Genomic DNA, 18428 nt, shown 5'->3' with positions numbered 1-18428 from the left:
AATGTGGTACAAAAAAGAGTTGATTTGACGTGATTCGGACGTCCAGTTAAAAAATTACATGTTCTTAAGTTTCATTAAAAATTTCATTCGCTTTGATGTCTGATTTGTAGTTTTAGGTGTTATTTTGGTGTTTTGATCACACGAGCGAGTTCGTATGATATTTTTAGACTTATGTGCATGTTTGGTTTAGAGCCCCGAGGGCTCGGGTGAGTTTCTGATAGGCTACAAAGTGGTTTTTGACTTAGAGTAATAGCTAATGCAATTTATATTTCTGGTGCCGGGTTGCAGATCTCTCATTTGCGAGGTCTGGCTCGTAAATGCGAGCCTCGCATTTGCGATCACTTCATCGCATTTGCGAACATAGGCTGGGGATGGGGGTTCTCGCATTTGCAAGTTTTTTGTCGCATTTGGGAAAGTGTCAGGTTCGCATTTGTGAACAAATAGTTCACATGTGCGATGGGGTGCTGGGGAAGCCGGTTCGCATTTGGGATCACTTTGGTTGCATTTGCGGTAAATACTAGTTCGCATTTGCAAAAAATACCATTGCATTTACGATGGCAACAGAGATGTGAATTCTTCGCATTTGCGAGGACATTTTTGCATTTGCGGGTTCGCAATTGCGAACCCCAAGTCGTATTTGCGTTATATGCGGCTGGACTAAAACTGAGAAAAATGAGAATTTGCTCATTTCTTTCAAACTCTCAACCCAAAATACCCTAAAGGTGATTTTTTCAAGAGACTTTCTTCCTAAATACATCGGTAAGTAACTTAATCTACTTCTTTTCAATTACCCATTTCATTTCATAAGATTTCAACTTCAAATCTAGGATTTTTATGGTAGAAATTAGGGATTTGGACCCCGAATTAAGGTCAGATTTTGAAACTAATTACATAACCAGGCTTGTGGGGTGATGGGTAATCGGATTTTAGTCCGAATCTCGGGTTTTTGCAAGGCGGGACCGAGATTGACTTTTATTTACTTTTTCAATAATGACCTAAATTGAAACTCTTTCATTCGTGAGTAGTTTCTAAAGCTTATTTTGAATTGTTTGGTCAATAATTTCTAGATTTGGTTGGTTTGGAGGCTCGTTCGAAAGACAAGGCCGTGGTTGAACTTTGAGTTGATTGCGGAGTGAGGTAAGTGTTGGGTCTAACCTTGATGTGCGGAAATATGAACCCTTGAGCTATGTGCTATGTAAATTTTATGTGTAGTGGCGTATATGCGAGGTGACGAGTGTATATAAGCCTTCAATTAATTATTTTCATGTCTACCCGTATTTCATTAATTATATTATGCCATGTCACGATTGTTACATGCCTTAATTGCTTCCTATGCCTTAACTTGCTACTTGTCATTTATTATTCTCTTATTAAAAATATTTATTTCTTCCACGCTTTCATGATTAATTGTTACTTGCCTTAATTGTCTTATTGTACCCTTTAATTGTCATATATTTGATTTGTCTTGTTGCTCAGTATTAATTGTAGCCTTTCTTAATTTGTTACGAGGTTCTTTCTTCATTTGTAGCCTTCATATTCGTTAATCGTAGAGGTTCTTGTGATTCAAGTTGTTAAATTGATTGCACTTATTGATTTATTTATGGATCGTTTGCGCTCCACAATGGTTTGTGTGTTTTGTATTTCTTATTGTATTTTGCTAGTTTCGGTGTTTTCGTAAGAGGTGCTGAAGATTGGTATTTTCTGATTATACTGGTTTTCGAAGAATGAGTTATTTTCATGAGTTAATTGCCTTATTTTCTGTACTTTTCTTTCCTGTCATTATTATTATACTGCGTATAGATTATTGTAAGTGACCCGCCTTAGCCTCTTAATTCCTTGTCAAGGTTAGGCTCGACACTTATAGAGTACATGGGGTCAATTGTAATCATACTACACTCTATATTTCTTGTGCAGATTTCAGAGTCGGTCCTAGCACGCGGTCAGTAGATTACTCAAGTTGATTATCAGATGGAGACTTGAGGTACAGTTGCTCGGCGTTTGTAGCCCTGAAGTGATATCATCCTAGGAAGCTCAACTCTATTCAAGGACAAGGATGAAGCTTTCAAATACCAAAGATGGCCTTTAACAAGATGTCAAGCTAAAGAATTACAAAACAAGGTCATTAGACTTCAAGTGCAAATAAAGAAGTTATTAATTGGGAGGAAGAGCTCAAGCATAAAGGATGTGAATTGGCTAGGTGATAACATCAAGGACAAGGATAGAGTTTTGGAAGCTCCAAGGCCATATACAAGATCTCAATCTAAAGAGTTACAAACTAAGGTTGCTAGACTTCAATGCCAAATAAAGAAGCTTTTAATTGTAGAGGAAGAGCTCAAGACCAAAAGAGATGAATTGTCCAAGTTTTACAATTATATGGTGGTCCAAATTGGAGTCTAAGAGGAGAAGATTGGGTCATCAAATCATCCCTTGAAGACCACCAAAAAGGATTCAAAATAAGTTTAAAAGAGGTCCAAAAGGGGGTGTTTCAAAAGGAGCGCAATTGGAGGCCAAACAAAATGGCCCAAACTAGTTGTTTTAAGGTCCAAATCTGCCCCAAAGGATCTTGGCCGCCCCTCACCTAATTTTGATGGCTTTTGTTACCCCTTAGAAGCCCCCTACCTAACTTTGATGGGTATTGTGACCCCTTAGCAGCCCCTACCTAATTTAGATGACTTTTTAGCAACCCCCTACATTATTTTAAGGGGTTTTTTACTCCTATAAATAAGGAGTTCTTCTCATTCATAAGACATTACATTATTGATTAAGTATATCATACTTTGAGAGTTCTTTTGAACCTTTGTTACTTGTGCTTTGAGATTTATCTTTCAACCTTTACTAGTTAATAGTTCAAGGTAGTAAGATTACTTCTCTATTTGTGATATCTTTGATTCCTTTGTGGTATTCTTAGAAGACGATTAATACTAGTTATTAATTATTGTCTCAAGTTACTCGTAAAGCAGTCAAGATCTGAATCTATTGTTTTGATTTGCTTTTAAGTAAAGGCGTTTGATTTCTTCCATAAATCAAGACGTTGTTACTTTGATCTTGTCAAGGCTATAGAACTTGTGTTCTTGGAAGTTCTTGGAAATTCTTTCCTTGAATTTTCCCATATCCTTTATTTTCATCTCTTTAATTCTAGTTGTTCAATTCCTTGTTGTTATTGCTTCCGCATTTACTTCTCAAATTCTTACTCTAGTTTGGATTCCCGACCTAGTTACTATCAAATGGTATCAGAGCGGTTCTATCAAGATTTCGTTCTTGATAATTCTTGGGATTTGTTGAGTACTAACGGTAAAGAAAAAAACGAATTTAAAAAAAACGAAAATCAGTTTTTAGAACAAAAAAATAGAATTGCGTGCTCTCCTGGATATTTCTTTTGTATCTAATTTGTTTTCAAAAATTAACAAAGGAAACAAGAAGAGGGGATCCTAGATTTTCTTACTCTTTCTAATCTAAATATATAATCCTTTCCTTTTTGTTCGTGTCTTGTTTCAACCGAGCCTAATAGTTCTAGGATTTGATTTTTCTTTCATTAGTTCCACAAAAATCTAAATTTTACTACTAAGAACTTCATACGAGTTGGGTTTAACTATAAATCTACAAATTATTTTGTTCAAAGGTTATTTCGAGAGAAAAAAGGGTAAAGTGTATGAGAGAATAATTGAGAAAAAAAAACAAAGAAGCTAAATTTGAGAGATACATATTTCCTTTAATCTATGTCAAGATTTCTCAAATAGGTGGAAGGAGTAGATCTATGAGTCAACAACTTGAAAGGTCGATATTACAATATATCGAATGGAAAGAAGACAATGGTAAAGTTATTTTTCAAACAAGAGCTAAAGTGATGTCTACAATTTATACCCTTAGAATTGACAAAGCATTTGACTATAACTTAATTAGCACTTATATGGTTGAGAAATTGAACTTGCCCTGTGTTGAACATATTGATCCCTACATGTTGAAAGGAGTAAAGGTAGATAAAGAGTGTTATTATTATTCTCTATTGGAAGGTATGAGGATGTGATTTGGTGTGATATCATTCCCATAAATCGTTTTCATATCTTGTTGGGAAGGCCATGGTATATCTATAGAAGTGCTTCATATAGTATCGGAAAAAATAGATACTCTTTTGAGGTTAATGGGAAGAAACTCAGTCTTGGGCCTTTGACTCCCTCACAAATTTGTGAAGATGAAAAGATTGTTAAAGAGAATATGGAAAAATACGAGAGAGAAAAGAATGAGAGGAGTAAGGGAGTGCATGTTGACATTCCAAGAGAGGAAAAATGAGAGGTTGTCTTGAGTAAAAAGAATGGGGTGTCAAGTGAGGTAAACAATGATCTTGAGAAAAAGAGAAAAGAGAGAAAGCAATAAGAGAAACAAAGTCTGTGAGGTAGAGAGAGAAAAACAAGAGAGATTGAGTGAAGGAAAAGAACTCTTTAGTGAGAAAAAAAGGCTAAGGGTGAGGACAACATTAGTCTTGCGATAAAAGCCAAAGAGAGTGTAAGCAAGAAAAAAGTTTCTTTACTTCCTAACCCATTAACTCTTTCTTGTTTTAGTTCTTGTGATTTTGTGCAGCCACGTGATGAAATATCTTTTGAAAGGGGTGGTGAGGCGCAAGAGATGGTGGCAAAAGATCCAATTGGATTCCAACATAAATTCGGCAATATCAATTCTTGTTGGATGGTGGAAGACAAAAGCTTGATTAAATTCTTTGTTATTAAACCTTTTGACTATTTCGATTCTTATTTACAGGGTTATGATATGAAGTTGCCTAAAAGCATTGCTAAGTTGGATTCATTGCATAAAAGAACACAAGGTGATGATGTTCCATTGGTAAATAAGTCCAAGTATGGTATGCATAATTGGTTTATTTGCATTCTTGGTCTTTCTAGAACACCTAAGGTATTTTTGGAGGTAATGAATTACACTCTTATTTCTTATGTTGGTGACTTTATAATTTTTGTAGAAGATGATATTTTGATGCACATCAAGTCATTAACTATAATATCTAAGTTAAAGTGCAAGAGTAATTCACTTCCTTTTGAAATTGTGTATGACATAGATGATTACTTATTCCAACTTGGTGGAAAGAGGCATGAAATTTATGAGAAGAGGCTTGCGAATGAGTTAAATATTTATTCTTATCTTAATCAAGTGGCTAATGAGTTTTCATTTGCTAAAGTGCTAGAATGTGATCTTTGTTGTGTGATGGGGAGTCATTCTTCAAGTCATGTTCATTGTAAGCTTGTAAAAGTATTTGTTTCTAGTAAAGAGGATATGCATGATTGTTGTAACACTGGTGATCAAATACTCTTTCATGTTGTGGAATATATGAGATTTGTAATTGTAGATAGTAGTCTATATCATAAATGTATCTTGTTCGATACGTGTGGTAGATGTACTTATATTAAATGGATGTGTAGTCACTCTTTTATAATTTCTTTGTCATGTATACTCATGGACTGTCGTACCGACAAGATCGAATTGCAAGTTCCATTGCATGGTGCATCTAAGAGAGGTTTTTATTGTATTAATCTAGGTAGACATAAATTTTATTGGGATGATGATGTCCATATGCTTTATAAGGGAGTATTTACACCTATTAGGATTGATTGGGTTAAATGGACACATTGTCACTATCTTGTTTTATTCCTACTATTTTTTTAGATTAGTGGATACCATTTACTAGTACGTGTTTTCTTTTTCTTGCAAGGTCAAAATTCGAGGACGAATTTTCTTCAAGAAGAGGGGAATGATAGTATCCTAGGAAGCTCAACTCTATTCAAGGACAAGGATGAAGCTTTCGAATCTCAAAGATGGCCTTTAACAAGATGTCAAGCTAAAGAATTACAAAACAAGGTCATTAGACTTCAAGTGCAAATAAAGAAGTTATTAATTGGGAGGAAGAGCTCAAGGATAAAGGATGTGAAGTGGCTAGGTGATAACATCAAGGACAAGGATAGAGTTTTGGAAGCTCCAAGGCCATATACAAGATCTCAATCTAAAGAGTTGCAAACTAAGGTTGCTAGACTTCAATGCCAAATAAAGAAGCTTTTAATTGTAGAGGAAGAGCTCAAGACCAAAAAAGATAAATTGTACAAGTTTTACAATTATATGGTGGTCCAAATTGAAGTCTAAGAGGAGGAAGATTGGGTCACCAAATCAGCCCTTGAAGTCCACCAAAAAGGGCTCAAAATAAGTTTAAAAGATGTCCAAAAGGGGGTGTTTCAAAAGGAGCCTAATTAGAGTCCAAACCAATGGTTCAAACTAGTTATTTTAAGGCCCAAATCTGCCCCAAAGGGTCTTGGCCGCCCCTCACCTAATTTTGATGGCTTTTGTTACCCTTACACTACAACAATTATGGTCTAACTCCACACTAGTTTTACACAACTCCTGAAAAGTATTCCCAAAAATATATTTGGGCACACTTTTAAGGGGTGGCCTTTGTATGGAGCTTTTGGATACGGAAAATTTGGCTACGCTTGTAAAATGTGCTCTTTAATTTATTAGGCCACACTTATTAAACGTTGTTAAATCATAAAATTATTGGCAATATTTACTTGAGTATGTGGCACTCTTTTTAAGCGTGCTCTTATTATAATTGGAAAAGCAACACTTTATAAATGTGCTCTAAAAGTCCAACAAAATATTTGGCTAAAATATAATATTCCCTCCAAAAAAATATAATGTTCCCTCCGATATTACTCCTGGTGAAATATTATTTTTTCAATTTCAAAAGGGCAAAAGATCTCTCTCCTCGCTAAAATCTCTGTGGATACATTAGTTTAGGGTTTTTGGCTTCAATACTACGTCCTGACGAATCTCAGATCCGGATTAGGTCTTATTTTTGTACCTTCTCACCCTACTTTGGGTAGTGTTTTTGTTTTCAAACTATCATCTCAAAAGAAGAATTCCCATTTCCCCTTTCTCTTAGGTACTGTTTTGCACCTTCTCGCCCTCCTCGTTCCAGATTGAAGAAATTTATAAAGCTAGAGAAACGGGAATTCTTCCAATCTCAGGTTGGTGCTCTTCTATTTCAATATTTTACCATTTCATTTTCGAAGTTGAACCATAATAGAAATGATATATTCAGATTTTGGTGCCTACCAGAGGCATGAACTGGTTAATGTATCTGATGCAACTGTTGTTGCTCTAGCTGAAGGTTGCAAGAATCTTGATGCTCTTAATTTAACTGGCTGTGAATTTGTCACTGGTGAAGGTGTTCGTGCTTTGACAAAGCATAGGTCATTGAAAGAGCTCGTTTTGACTAGTTGCGAGAAGCTTAATGGATATGATTTGGAAGAGTTGGTGCTCGGATGCCAGACATTAGAATACATTGTGGTTGATAGAAGATTAAGGATGTGGGTTCCTATGGAAGTGCAGGATAATATAATGAGAGAACACTGTTGGATAGATTGGAAATAACAGATGAAATAAGAGTTGAATATCTCAGTTAATATGTATTGATCTGTTTTCAGTGGTACCCTTATTTCCTGATACCTCTCAGCAGTTATATCTCTGGTCTTTCATTCCCCATGCCTCAGGTGCATATTCTGTCCAGTTTCCATATTAATTGTTGAAATAATCATTGTAATGAATGTTCAAAGTACCTTTTAATGAACTTGGCTACTTCGTTATTGCCATTTGATGCTTAATATAATCCATAGGCGTTTCAATTTGGAGACAAAATATAGCAGAAATTTGAGATATGGTAACCCAAGAATCTCTTCCAATCTCTGTGGCTTGGTATATTTTCTCTTAGCTAACCTATTGTGAATACCAGCTTGTAATCCTTAAAGTATAAAAAGGAAACAAACATAACTGTTCTATAGCATCATGAACCATGCTTTAGTTCAGTATAGGTTTCTTGTTAATCCCAGGTTATGCATGACGATGACAGAATCCACAATTCCATCCTCCATATTCTGTAATTGTTGGAAAGCTAGTGAAGCTCAGCTTGTGGAACAATCAGGGGCTAGGACATCATGTACACCTTTGGGAAATTTCACACTTTACTAGACTATTTAGGGCTGCAAATCATCTGACTTTCCAAACACCGCAACAAAAACATATCTTGGAACCTCTTTCCTGAAAAAGATTGTACTTGCAACGATGTTGTTCTGGGCTATTCTTCCATGTTCCATAAGCTTCTTTGTTGTCTGGGTAACTTTTCATGGATTCTCCTTTTTCGTTTTCTCTTATCCTTTTTCGGATATGTGGTCGCTGGTTTCATTTTAGACATAACTGTCCTCTCATATTTGGGAGAACAACTCCAAAGAGATTTGATTGAGTGCCAGTCTTTTAAATAAGTTGTTTCTCCATTTACTGTATAGAGTCTTTTTACCACCTTGGAGGGATGTATTAGGGCATACTGGCCAGACAGCTTTTTATAAATTAGTTGGCCTCTTGAGAAGCAGTTCGGGTTGCCCTTAACCTTTCGAACTTTTAAATTTAGGAAGCATGTGTCGTGTACCTCTAATAAGAATGATGACATGAGAAGTTTCTTTTAGGTGGAACAGGTGAAAGAAATTATGAGAAATTTATATGCATCGAAAACCAAATACATAAAAAGTATCTTCTGGTGGTAAGAATTGAGAATTGTATGGTTATACAAAGACATAGGGAGGAGGCAGGAACTGGTGCTTTTGCTGACATTAGTTCTCAGGGTCTTTTCTAATACTCTGATCAATTATAGCTTTTGATCCTATGTTCAAAAATTTCTTGATCCTCCACAAAGGGTCGATAAAAGAAATGTAGACTAGGGGTTGTTATGTGTCTTATTTCTTAAATATTTACTTTCTGACATACTGTTATATATTCTTACTAGTTGTTAGGCTAAAGTAATTTAATTTTTTTTGTATGTAGGATGAATCAAGCGGCAGCTCTTAGGAGAAAAGTTCCGAATCCTAACAAAGCTCAAAGTCCATGAAGAATATAAGTTTCGATTTCCAATACCGATCAAGTGCTGAACTAGCCAAAAAATTTCAGATTAAGAGAGAAAAGCATGCAAGTGATCAAAACGATAAAGCTGCTAAAGACCATGCATTACTTGGAGTTAAAAGGAAGAATTGTATGCCTGCAACATTAGAAGGACAAAGTAGACAGAAGTTAACTCAATCCGATGTGTCAGTTCAAAAGTTAGGAAGGAATAGATTACCGGTGTACGAATCAATCCAATCGTCTTCAAGGGAAGATCTGAACACTTCACACAGTATTGCAAGTAAAGGACAAATTAAACAAAGGTCAATTCTATTGGAGGAGCCTATTCAAAAGTAAGGAATTAGTAAATTACCTGTGCCCACATCCATGATCCAATCATCTGCAAAGGTAGATCCTAACACTATACATATGCTTAGAAGAACGCAAGGTGAAGGAGAGAAACAACTTGATATTCAGGAGCTACAAAATTGCAAAAAGGTAAAGACAAACTCAGTCCTACCGTCGACGAGTGTTAATCAATTTCTAAAAAAATATGGGATACAAGTCGGTGGTGAAAAATATCCTGATAATCACCCAGAAAATGAAGTCAGATTTATGTCCTCTCCTCTTATTGATGAGCGTGAAATAGAATTGGATAATTTTGTTGCACAAGATAAAGTTGGTGACGATGAATTTATTGGAGATGAGGACATGAACATCGATGGTGCTGCAGGTGGTATGTCTTAACCTTACGGAAAAGGCCTAAAAATGCCACTCAACTTTCAAAAAAGGCTTATCCATGCCATCCTTTAAAAAAATGCTCATTCCATGCCACTGCCGTTACACATATGTCTCACCTATGCCATTATTGACTAACGACTCAATTTTTATTTGGCCCTTCCATGCCACTGCCGTTAGTCAATAATGCCATGGATGGGCCAAATGTGTAACGGCAGTGGCATGAAATGAGCATTTTTAATGGATGATATGGATAGACCATTTCTGAAAGTTGAGTGGCATTTTTAGGCCTTTTTCGTAAACCTTATAATTATTCTACATATTTTAATTTTTTTCTTCTTATGTCTTTCTTGTTATATCAATCTAGGGACACCAGAGAAGAAAAGAGTTCGAGGGCAAACAACATGTAAGAATATTCATACAAGAAGTTTTGAAAAAAGAGAGGAGGTAACAATTGATAAAGGACAAGCAGTTGGACCAACTGACAGGAGAGTGTCTGATTTGACCAACTTTTTAGGAATAATTGCAAGGAATCCAAGATTTATCCCCTTGGTGCATGTTGTGTCAAAGGATGTTAAGCAACAAATGTGGGAATATGTCAATGTAAGTATAATTAATTTTTCAATTACATATTTTTTGTATTTTTCCTACTAATATATATATATATATATATATATATATATATATATATATATATATATATCTGTGTGTGTGTGTGTGTGTGTGTGTGTTTGTGTGTTGTTTTGCGGTCCAAGTTCTTAATTCCAGCTGAAGGAGAGAAGTGGGTAATGACTGGTCTTCGTGATGCTGGGAAGTGACACAAGAGAAATATTAAGAAGAAATATTTTGATAAAAATGCTACTATTGACGAAATGCTACAGAATTGTCCCAATGAGATATCCGAAGTTCAATTCCGTCAATTGATTGAGTATTGGGATGATGAAGATGTCCAAGTAAGATTAAACCGTGCATTTCTACATTTTCTACCTATTGTTGCAGTATGTTACAAATGACATTTCTACATTTTCTACCTATTGTTAGCTACCTACTATAGTTTTAGTAGAGCTGTCAATATTAGAGCAAGCTTGAGAAATTAATTACAGTCTTCATACGATGTAGAGTTAGTATACTCATAGAGGTTGATACTTTGAGCATTTTGTATGCAACTTACAAGCCTTAATACATTATCTAATACCATAAAGTATGCACTGAACTGTATAGATTAATGCACCAGTAGCAATAAAAGATGGTGGGAAATTAAGAATTTGATGGCCACCCGGCAAAGGAAGATCAAGAAAAATTGACAGCCGATCAAGCTGTTAAGAGGAGTACAAAGTCAAAAAATACAACACCCTCTATACCATCAAGAATATAAAAATCCAAGAGTTACACTACTCTTTTTAAACGATTGAGTAACTTGAGAGATCTCATATAAACATATGCAGTTGGAGCTGGCTATTAAATTGCATTGTCTTGGGCATCTACAAGAATATAACTATACTAATAGTTTGAAGGTACTTGAAAATGCATTAGTTGACGTAGATAGAAGATCGTCTGCTACCATTTCAAGAATCTTCTTTCTTGTGTATGCTTTATCCGAAATGTGATTGGTCGATTGTAGCACTTTGCCACGCTCCACCACTATAAACACCTGTGATTGAGTATTGGGATGACGAAGATGTCCAAGTAAGATTAAACCGTGCATTTCTACATTTTCTACCTATTGTTGCGGTATATATTGTTTCCTTTTTGATTTATTAATTAATATGCTTCTTTTGTTGTTAGGCTATGTGCCAATTAAATTCTGAAAATAGGAAAAAACAAAAGTGGAGGCATCGAATGGGACCTATTAAATTTTGCAAGAGTGTGTGTGGCATTGGTAATATTTAGTCGACACTTTGTAATCTGACTTTCATTTCTTTTTGTACTTTGTCGGAACACAGTGATGTTTTTTATATCTTCTTTGATGTAATTTGTAGCGCACAACCAAAGAGAACAATGAGGAACCATCAAAGTCTGAAATGTTTATTGCAATTCGTACAAAAAAAGGGAAGGAAGTTCATACGGATACTCAAGTTGCAATAGTAAGTCATGCTGCAAGTTAAGTCTTGTTATTGTATTTTCTCTCTTTAGCTGAATGTGTTTCTTTAATATGGTTTTATTTGTACAAGATGTTAGATATTTGTCAACCCTTCTCAAATAATATGATTATACCTGCACAAGATTTTTAATATGATGTTGCCTGCATAGAATTCTCTATTCTGTATCTGTGAGTCATAAATGTGGAAAGAAAATAAATATTCAGAAGTAGATGATATTATTTGTTTCAGAAGTAGTCATTTGGAGCAGATACTTGTCCAGTCTAGTAGAAACTCGAATCACCATTGTCCAGTCTTCCCCAGTTGATTTCCTTGCTATTCCATTGTCCTTAGATTTAACATCCTTTGATCCAGTAACCTATCCAGCAGTTTCCCCATTACTGCTGAAATTTCAGCTTGCAAAGAATTCTCACGGTCCTCCTTGTCACTTTTAGGTTCAGCGGCTTCTTGTGAATCTTACTTTTGCACAACCTGATCGCTTCCATCCTTCAAAAGAGCTGTTTGTGCACCAGCAGTAGATTGATTAGCAATTAGCTGAGTAGCATCTTTAGCTTCCACACCTGTTGATTTATTAGTTGTTTTACCTAATCTAACAGTAGGTCGATCACCATCTGTCGCACCAGCTTTTGCCTTCTCATGTGCAAACTGTTGTACATTAGTTTTCCCCTGTCCCTTTTGTCCAGCACCTGGACCTGTAGCAACACCAGCCTGCTCGTTAACCTTCACTTGTCGCTGCACCTTGACTTTAGATTTCTCAAGATTTTGCACAGCCTCCGACTTCTTCTGATTATTCCTCATAAGCATAACATTGTCCATAGCGATAGGACATGAGTTACTCTGCCCAGCAACAACTACATCGTGTAAAAATCTAGCAAAAGTTGTTTCAACAGGAACTATAGCAGTACTAGCGACAACTGCTACATGTGATGTCTTAAACGGATTTTCAGCATAGTCATGATCCCCCTGATGTGATTTTGAAGCTTGTGTAGCAGCTGTAGGATTAATATGCTCTCCAATCCTTCCATCACTTTCTTTCAGAGCTCTCTTCTCCTTCAAAAATAGACGCAAATCACTACTGTATTTTTCCCCAACAACCTGTTCATGACAGCGCTGCATATGTTGATGTTGAATTGATGTTTTAATCGTCTCTCCCACAGCTTGAAGCTGGAGAGAGGGCTGTGCATCTTAGAAATTCCTCCTTTTGTTATGCACCAGGATAAAGAATTTTGATGGCAACAGGGGTATGATCAAGGTTGCCTTTGTAAACTTTCCCATAGCCCCCTTCGCCAATCATCTTAGAGTCAGAATAGAAATCAGTAGCCACCTCAATCTCTTCTTTGCTTCAGCAGCTGTTTTCCCTAGGCTTTCTTCTCTTTTCTGGGCTGCATTCACTCTTCTTGCTTCTTCAAGGCATTCAGAAGAAAGTAGTTGGACCTGAAAGATAGCCAGAGGGTTACGTTCAGATATGGTTGATGGTAACCGGGGACGTGTTCAGATGGTTAAAAAAAATTCTTGGTTATAAATGCAGGATACAACTATTTTTTCTTTGTTGACTTTTATGGAACTTTTCATTTGGTGAAAGGTTCGTCCAGCTATAGGGCTAATGTTTCTCTTCCGGATACTTGTTATCCCATCAGTTGCTTTATTCTTTATTTTTGGAGGCTTGAGGGGGTAAGAAATTCTCTTGTCCTTGTGATTATAAAAATAATTTTTAGAGCCTATAAAGGAATGTTTGCAAATATATTGTGGTTTTCGCAAGGTGTAAATTTATCCACCGGTTTGTAGAGGAAAACATGATAACATGAAGAAGTTTGGCAACAGAATAATGTGGGTACTTGGGGAAAAAATCAGTTCTATTTATTTGAAACTTCATATTAAAATGGTTATAATCATTGTCACTGAAAAATCTATTTACATTCTTGGCTAAATTTTGAGGTATGTTAAACTTTTATTTAATCTGACTTGACTTGTTAAAATTTATTTTAGTGTTCGATCTATCTTGACTTGTAAGTGATGTGTAATAATATTTTTTTGACAGTATGAACTTCAGAATCGCCAAAGTTCTGGAGAAACAACAGATGATGCATTTAGGGTTGTATTTGGAAAGGAGCAGCCTGGTCGGGTTAGATGCTATGGTAGATCGGTGACGACAAGCTCTCTAAAAAAAAAGAAGAAATCACCAAGCTTAAACAAAAGCATGCCAACGAAATAACTTCTCTGGAGGAAGAAATGAAGGAAATAATGAGGGAAGAAATGCGATATTTGTTTAGTCAATTGGTGAAAAACAACCATGGACTAGATTTTTATGATATACAAGGGTGTGTTGGATCTAATATTCCTTCACCGGTTGATGCAAGTAGTGCACGAGCTATGAGAGGAAAAAATCTACAACATTCTTCTGGCTCAACTCATGCCCCGAGTATTGAAAATGTATTTATATTTTATAATTCCAAAAACTATCTCAATCTTAAGTAACTTACAAAATCATGCTTTCTATAAGTGTGTGATAGGAAACTGAATCTATTGTCATGACTAAGATTCTAGGGGTCATAATGTTTGAAAGTAGACTATAGAAAGAATATTTGCAGAGTTGGTTATTGGTATCTCAATAGGTATTTGGTTTCTTTGAGGAGATCATTTTGGAACAGTGTTATCTTTAAATATTTTAAGTTCATGTATAATGATTTCTTAACAAGCACACAAGGTTTAATGCAATGATTTGAGGCACAAAAAGAAAATATCAAGATTCTTAAGCATATAAAATTGACCTGTAACAGATACTGAACAATAGGCTATAAAATAAGACATTGTAAACTTAGTTACCAGCACCAAATTTAAACCGAAAAATGTGTTCTAAAGAGAAAAAAGAAAACACTATAGAATGCAAATGGTGAAACTGTAGTAACAGAGATTATGTTTAAGTAGAGGCTTTGAGCTTCTTAGCGATAGGAAGTAGTCAAAGATTTGCATTTGATAAGAGTATTCCAATCCTTTTGAAGGGTCTGTAAATTGTAGCTTCTAATTTTTATACTATTTCGTGAGGAGCGATTGTAGAGAAGCTTTAAACATTAAATTTGGAGCTGTGACATCCTTCCCAAATAGGGAAATGTGGAAAATTAATGGATAAGTGATATTTGAGATCTTGTACTAGTTCTAGTAACATGTGCCATGAAAATCAATCTTTGTAATATATCTACTCACTCTTACTCTATGCAGATAACTAGTCAGAGATAACTACTCACTTAGTTCTTAGTAAGATAAGATATAACCAGTGCATACTATATATGTTTCTTCCTAATTTTTAAATATATATATATATATATATATATATTTGTGACGATCCGACCGGTCGTCTTAAGAATTAACGTCCCGATCTCCCTATTAACTGCTTTTTCCGAGTTTATTTCTGCTATTTTGATTTGCCAGGATGTTCGGTTTTGAGTTTCAGAGAGTTTTGACACACTTAGTCCCTAAATGAGAGCTTAAGTGTTGGAAAGTTGACCGTAGTCGGAACAGTATGATGACGGCCTCGGAGTGAAAATCCGATAGTTCCGTTAGCTCCGTTGGGTGATTTTGGGGTTAGGAGCGTGTTCAGATTGTGTTTTGGAGGTCCGTACCTAATTTAGGCTTGAAATGCCGAAGGTTGAATTTTTGAAGTTTCCGGTTCGATAGCAAGATTTTGATCCGAGGATCGGAATGGAATTCCGAGAGTTGCAGTAGTTCCGTTGTGTAATTTGGGATGTGTGTGTGGAAAATTTCAGGTCATTCGGACGTGTTTTGGTTGGGTTTTTGATCGAAAGCGGAATTCGGAAGATTTTAGAAACTTAGGCTTGAATCCGATGTGTTTTGGTTGTTTTGATGTTGTTTGAAGTGTTTTGAAGATTTGTACAAGTTTGAATAAGGTTTTAGGATAGGTTGATGCCTTTGGTTGAGGTCCCGATTGCCTCGGGATGAATTCGGATGGTTAACGGAGGAAATTTTGGAGTTGAAGTTGCTGCAACAACTGGTCTTCTGGTATTTTCGCATCTGGAGTTTGGGGACCGCAGATGTGACGCCGCAGAAGTGGCTAAAGGGCCGCAGAAGCGGCTTTATGTCAATTCCTCAGGAACTGCAGATGCGGTGAAAAGCTCGCAGAAGTGGAACCGCTCCTGCGGTTAGAGGTCTGCAGATGCTGAATATGGCATTTTTAATGAAAATCGCAGATGCGACGTTGTGTCTGTAGAAGCGGGACCGTAGATGCGGTCCCATGACGCAGATGCGGAAATTGCTGGGCATTATTTTAAAAGGGGTTCCGCGACTTGGGGGTTTATTTCCACCATTTCTAATCATTTTTGGAGCTCTTTGAAAGGGATAGAAGAAGTATTCGAGGGGAATCACTTGGAGGTAACATCCTTGACTTCATAACTTATTTTTATGTGATTAAAGACCTAATTAGTGGTGAGAAATTTGGGAAAAATGGTTAATTAGGGCTTGAGTTTAAGAGGCCTTTAATTGAGGATTTGAGGGGTCATTTGGACTGCGATTTCAATGTTCTTATTATGTATAGACTTGTGAGAGTACGAGATTTCTGAAAATTTAAATTTCACCTGATTCCGAGGCGTGGACCCGAGGGGCATTTTGGTCATTTTACATAATTTCGCGTATTAGCTTAGAATTTAATTGTAGAATTAGTTACTTGAAGTGTTATTTACATTATGAAATTGAATTGAATAGATTTGGGTCATTTTGAGTCGAGTACTCGTGGCAAAGAAGTGGTGTCAAGTTGATTTTGAGTTGGTTCGAGTTAAGTGGCTTGTCTAACCTTGTGTGGGGGACTTTCCCCTTAGTATTGGTATTGTGATAATTGAAATGCCTTGTACGTGAGGTGACGAGTTCGTACTTGTGCTAATTGTTGAAAATTCAGTTTTCACTAAGTAACTTTAATTGTGTTCTCCCTTTCTATTTATTCTACTTGCACTTTTAAACTTGTTGTTAGTTAAAGAACATGTCTAATTGACTTAATTGCTTAAACTGCCTTTTTTGTATTATGTGAAGCATGCTAGGTTAGAATCGTGTGTGTTATCTCGTTATGAAGTTGAGTTTATTTGAGTACTCCTTGTGCCATTGTTGTGTGTTTTACTTTGGGACTACGGGACGGCATCCCGGGAGATCCCCTGTACGTATTTATAATCTGAACTGAGGTGCGGGATACCAAGAGATTCCTGGCACGTATATTGAGGATACCAAAAGATTCTCGGGATATCAAGAGATCCCTAGCATATATTAAGGGTACCGAGAGATCCTTGGGATACCAAGAGATCCCTATCATACATTGAGGATACCAAGAGATCCTTGGGATACTAAGAGATCCCTATCGTACATTGAGGATACCAAGAAATTCTCGGGATACCAAGAGATCCCTAACATACATTGAGGATACCGAGAGATCCTCGGGATACCAAGAGATCCCTGGTATATATTGAGGGTACTAAGAGATCCTCGGGATACTGAGAGATCCCCGGTTATCATCCTTGTTATGAGTGGTATTTCCTGGTATTTACCTTTATTTTTTGTTTTCGTTATTGTACTCTTATTAACCTGTATAGATTCTTACTGTAGATTTTTAATTGTACTGCTTACCTTATCTTGTCATCTTTATATTTATTTAATCTCAGTAGGGCCCTGACCTTTCCTTGTCACTACCCAACCGAGGTTAGGCTTGGCACTTACTGAGTACCTCTGTGGTGTACTCATGCCTCTTCTGCACATGTTTTTCACGTGCAGAACCAGGTACCGCTACGCTGGCCTATCATCTTTGAGGAGGCAATTGCCCTAGAGACTTCGAGGTACATCTGCCATGTTTGCATACCGAGAAGTCCCTTTCTATTCCTACTTTTAGTATTTATCCCTTTTGTGTTTTTCTGTTCTTATTAGACATTTCGGAGTTAGAGCTATGTAGAATTGATCTTAGCTTGTGATTCGTGGGTTTTTGGGTCTTGAATTTATGTATTGGTATTGAGAGTTAAACATGGTGTATGCCGAGTGGGCACATTTAAACAGTATTATTACTTTATTTCTGTTTTAAATTGTTTTACTTCCATAAATTTTAGTTTTTCTTCCGCAATTTAGGCTTACCTAGTCGTAGAGACTAGGTGCCATCACGATAGTTCACGAAGGGCGAACTGGGGTCGTGACAAGTTGGTATCAGAGCTCTAGGTTCATAGGAGTCATGGATCACAAGCCGGTTTATTAGAGTCTCGCTGATCGGTACGGAGATGTCTGTACTTATCTACGAGAGGCTATGTAACCGTTAGAGCTGCCACCGAGGAGACACCAACAGTTCCAGCCAGAGACCAAGCACAAGATTCGCCTACTGCTACTACTGCTCCAGCCTTTCAGGAGACATTTGCACAGTTCCGAGCATGTTTGGTACGTTAGTATAGGCGGGGTTGATTCAGGTTATACCAACTACTTCACAGATCGGGGAAGGGACCCAGACTTCCACCACCCCTACTCTAGAGCAGCGGGTTCCCATTGTTCAAGTTCTAAGTGTCATGGTGACACAACTTGTGGTCCCAATTTAGCGGGTGGTGAGGACCGCTCGCCGAGTAGAGGACAGGTGGGTCCAAGAGGGTGTGGACAGACTAGGTCAGGAGAAAGAGTATAGGGAAGTAAGGAGACCTCGTAGACTGG

The 18428-nt window shown here is 36.7% G+C and overlaps 1 protein-coding gene across 15 annotated transcripts; it reads left to right on the top strand.

The window, feature by feature from the left end:
* Positions 1-6687: 6687 nt before the first annotated feature.
* On the top strand, positions 6688-14388 carry LOC107830803 (uncharacterized). Of its 15 annotated transcripts, none has more exons than XM_075219503.1 (9): positions 6688-6838; positions 6935-7019; positions 7220-7544; positions 8866-9655; positions 10025-10260; positions 10413-10610; positions 11443-11536; positions 11637-11741; positions 13795-14388. In XM_075219503.1, exons 4-6 carry the CDS (start codon positions 9307-9309, stop codon positions 10473-10475), a joined length of 648 nt encoding a protein of 215 aa, XP_075075604.1. In that variant the 5' UTR covers positions 6688-6838; positions 6935-7019; positions 7220-7544; positions 8866-9306; the 3' UTR covers positions 10476-10610; positions 11443-11536; positions 11637-11741; positions 13795-14388. The 15 variants fall into 15 exon arrangements, with proteins under 15 accessions (XP_075075604.1, XP_075075602.1, XP_075075601.1 ...); XM_075219501.1 differs by having other exon boundaries at positions 7163-7544; XM_075219500.1 differs by having other exon boundaries at positions 7157-7544.
* Positions 14389-18428: the final 4040 nt, after the last annotated feature.

Source organism: Nicotiana tabacum, chromosome 8 (genome assembly GCF_000715075.1).
Source record: "Nicotiana tabacum cultivar K326 chromosome 8, ASM71507v2, whole genome shotgun sequence".
Classification (NCBI taxonomy): domain Eukaryota; kingdom Viridiplantae; phylum Streptophyta; class Magnoliopsida; order Solanales; family Solanaceae; genus Nicotiana; species Nicotiana tabacum.
The sequence above is the reverse complement of the archived record's forward strand: the minus strand, read 5'-3'. Positions and strand labels throughout refer to the sequence as shown.

Excerpts from the sequence above, each read along its gene's own strand:
- LOC107830803 (XM_075219505.1), top strand. The coding sequence starts at position 9,307 with ATGATCCAATCATCTGCAAAGGTAGATCCTAACACTATACATATGCTT. Across the intron at positions 9,656-10,024 it reads CATCGATGGTGCTGCAGGTG|GGACACCAGAGAAGAAAAGA; the intron begins GTATGTCTTAAC and ends ATATCAATCTAG. Across the intron at positions 10,261-10,412 it reads AAATGTGGGAATATGTCAAT|TTCTTAATTCCAGCTGAAGG; the intron begins GTAAGTATAATT and ends TTGCGGTCCAAG.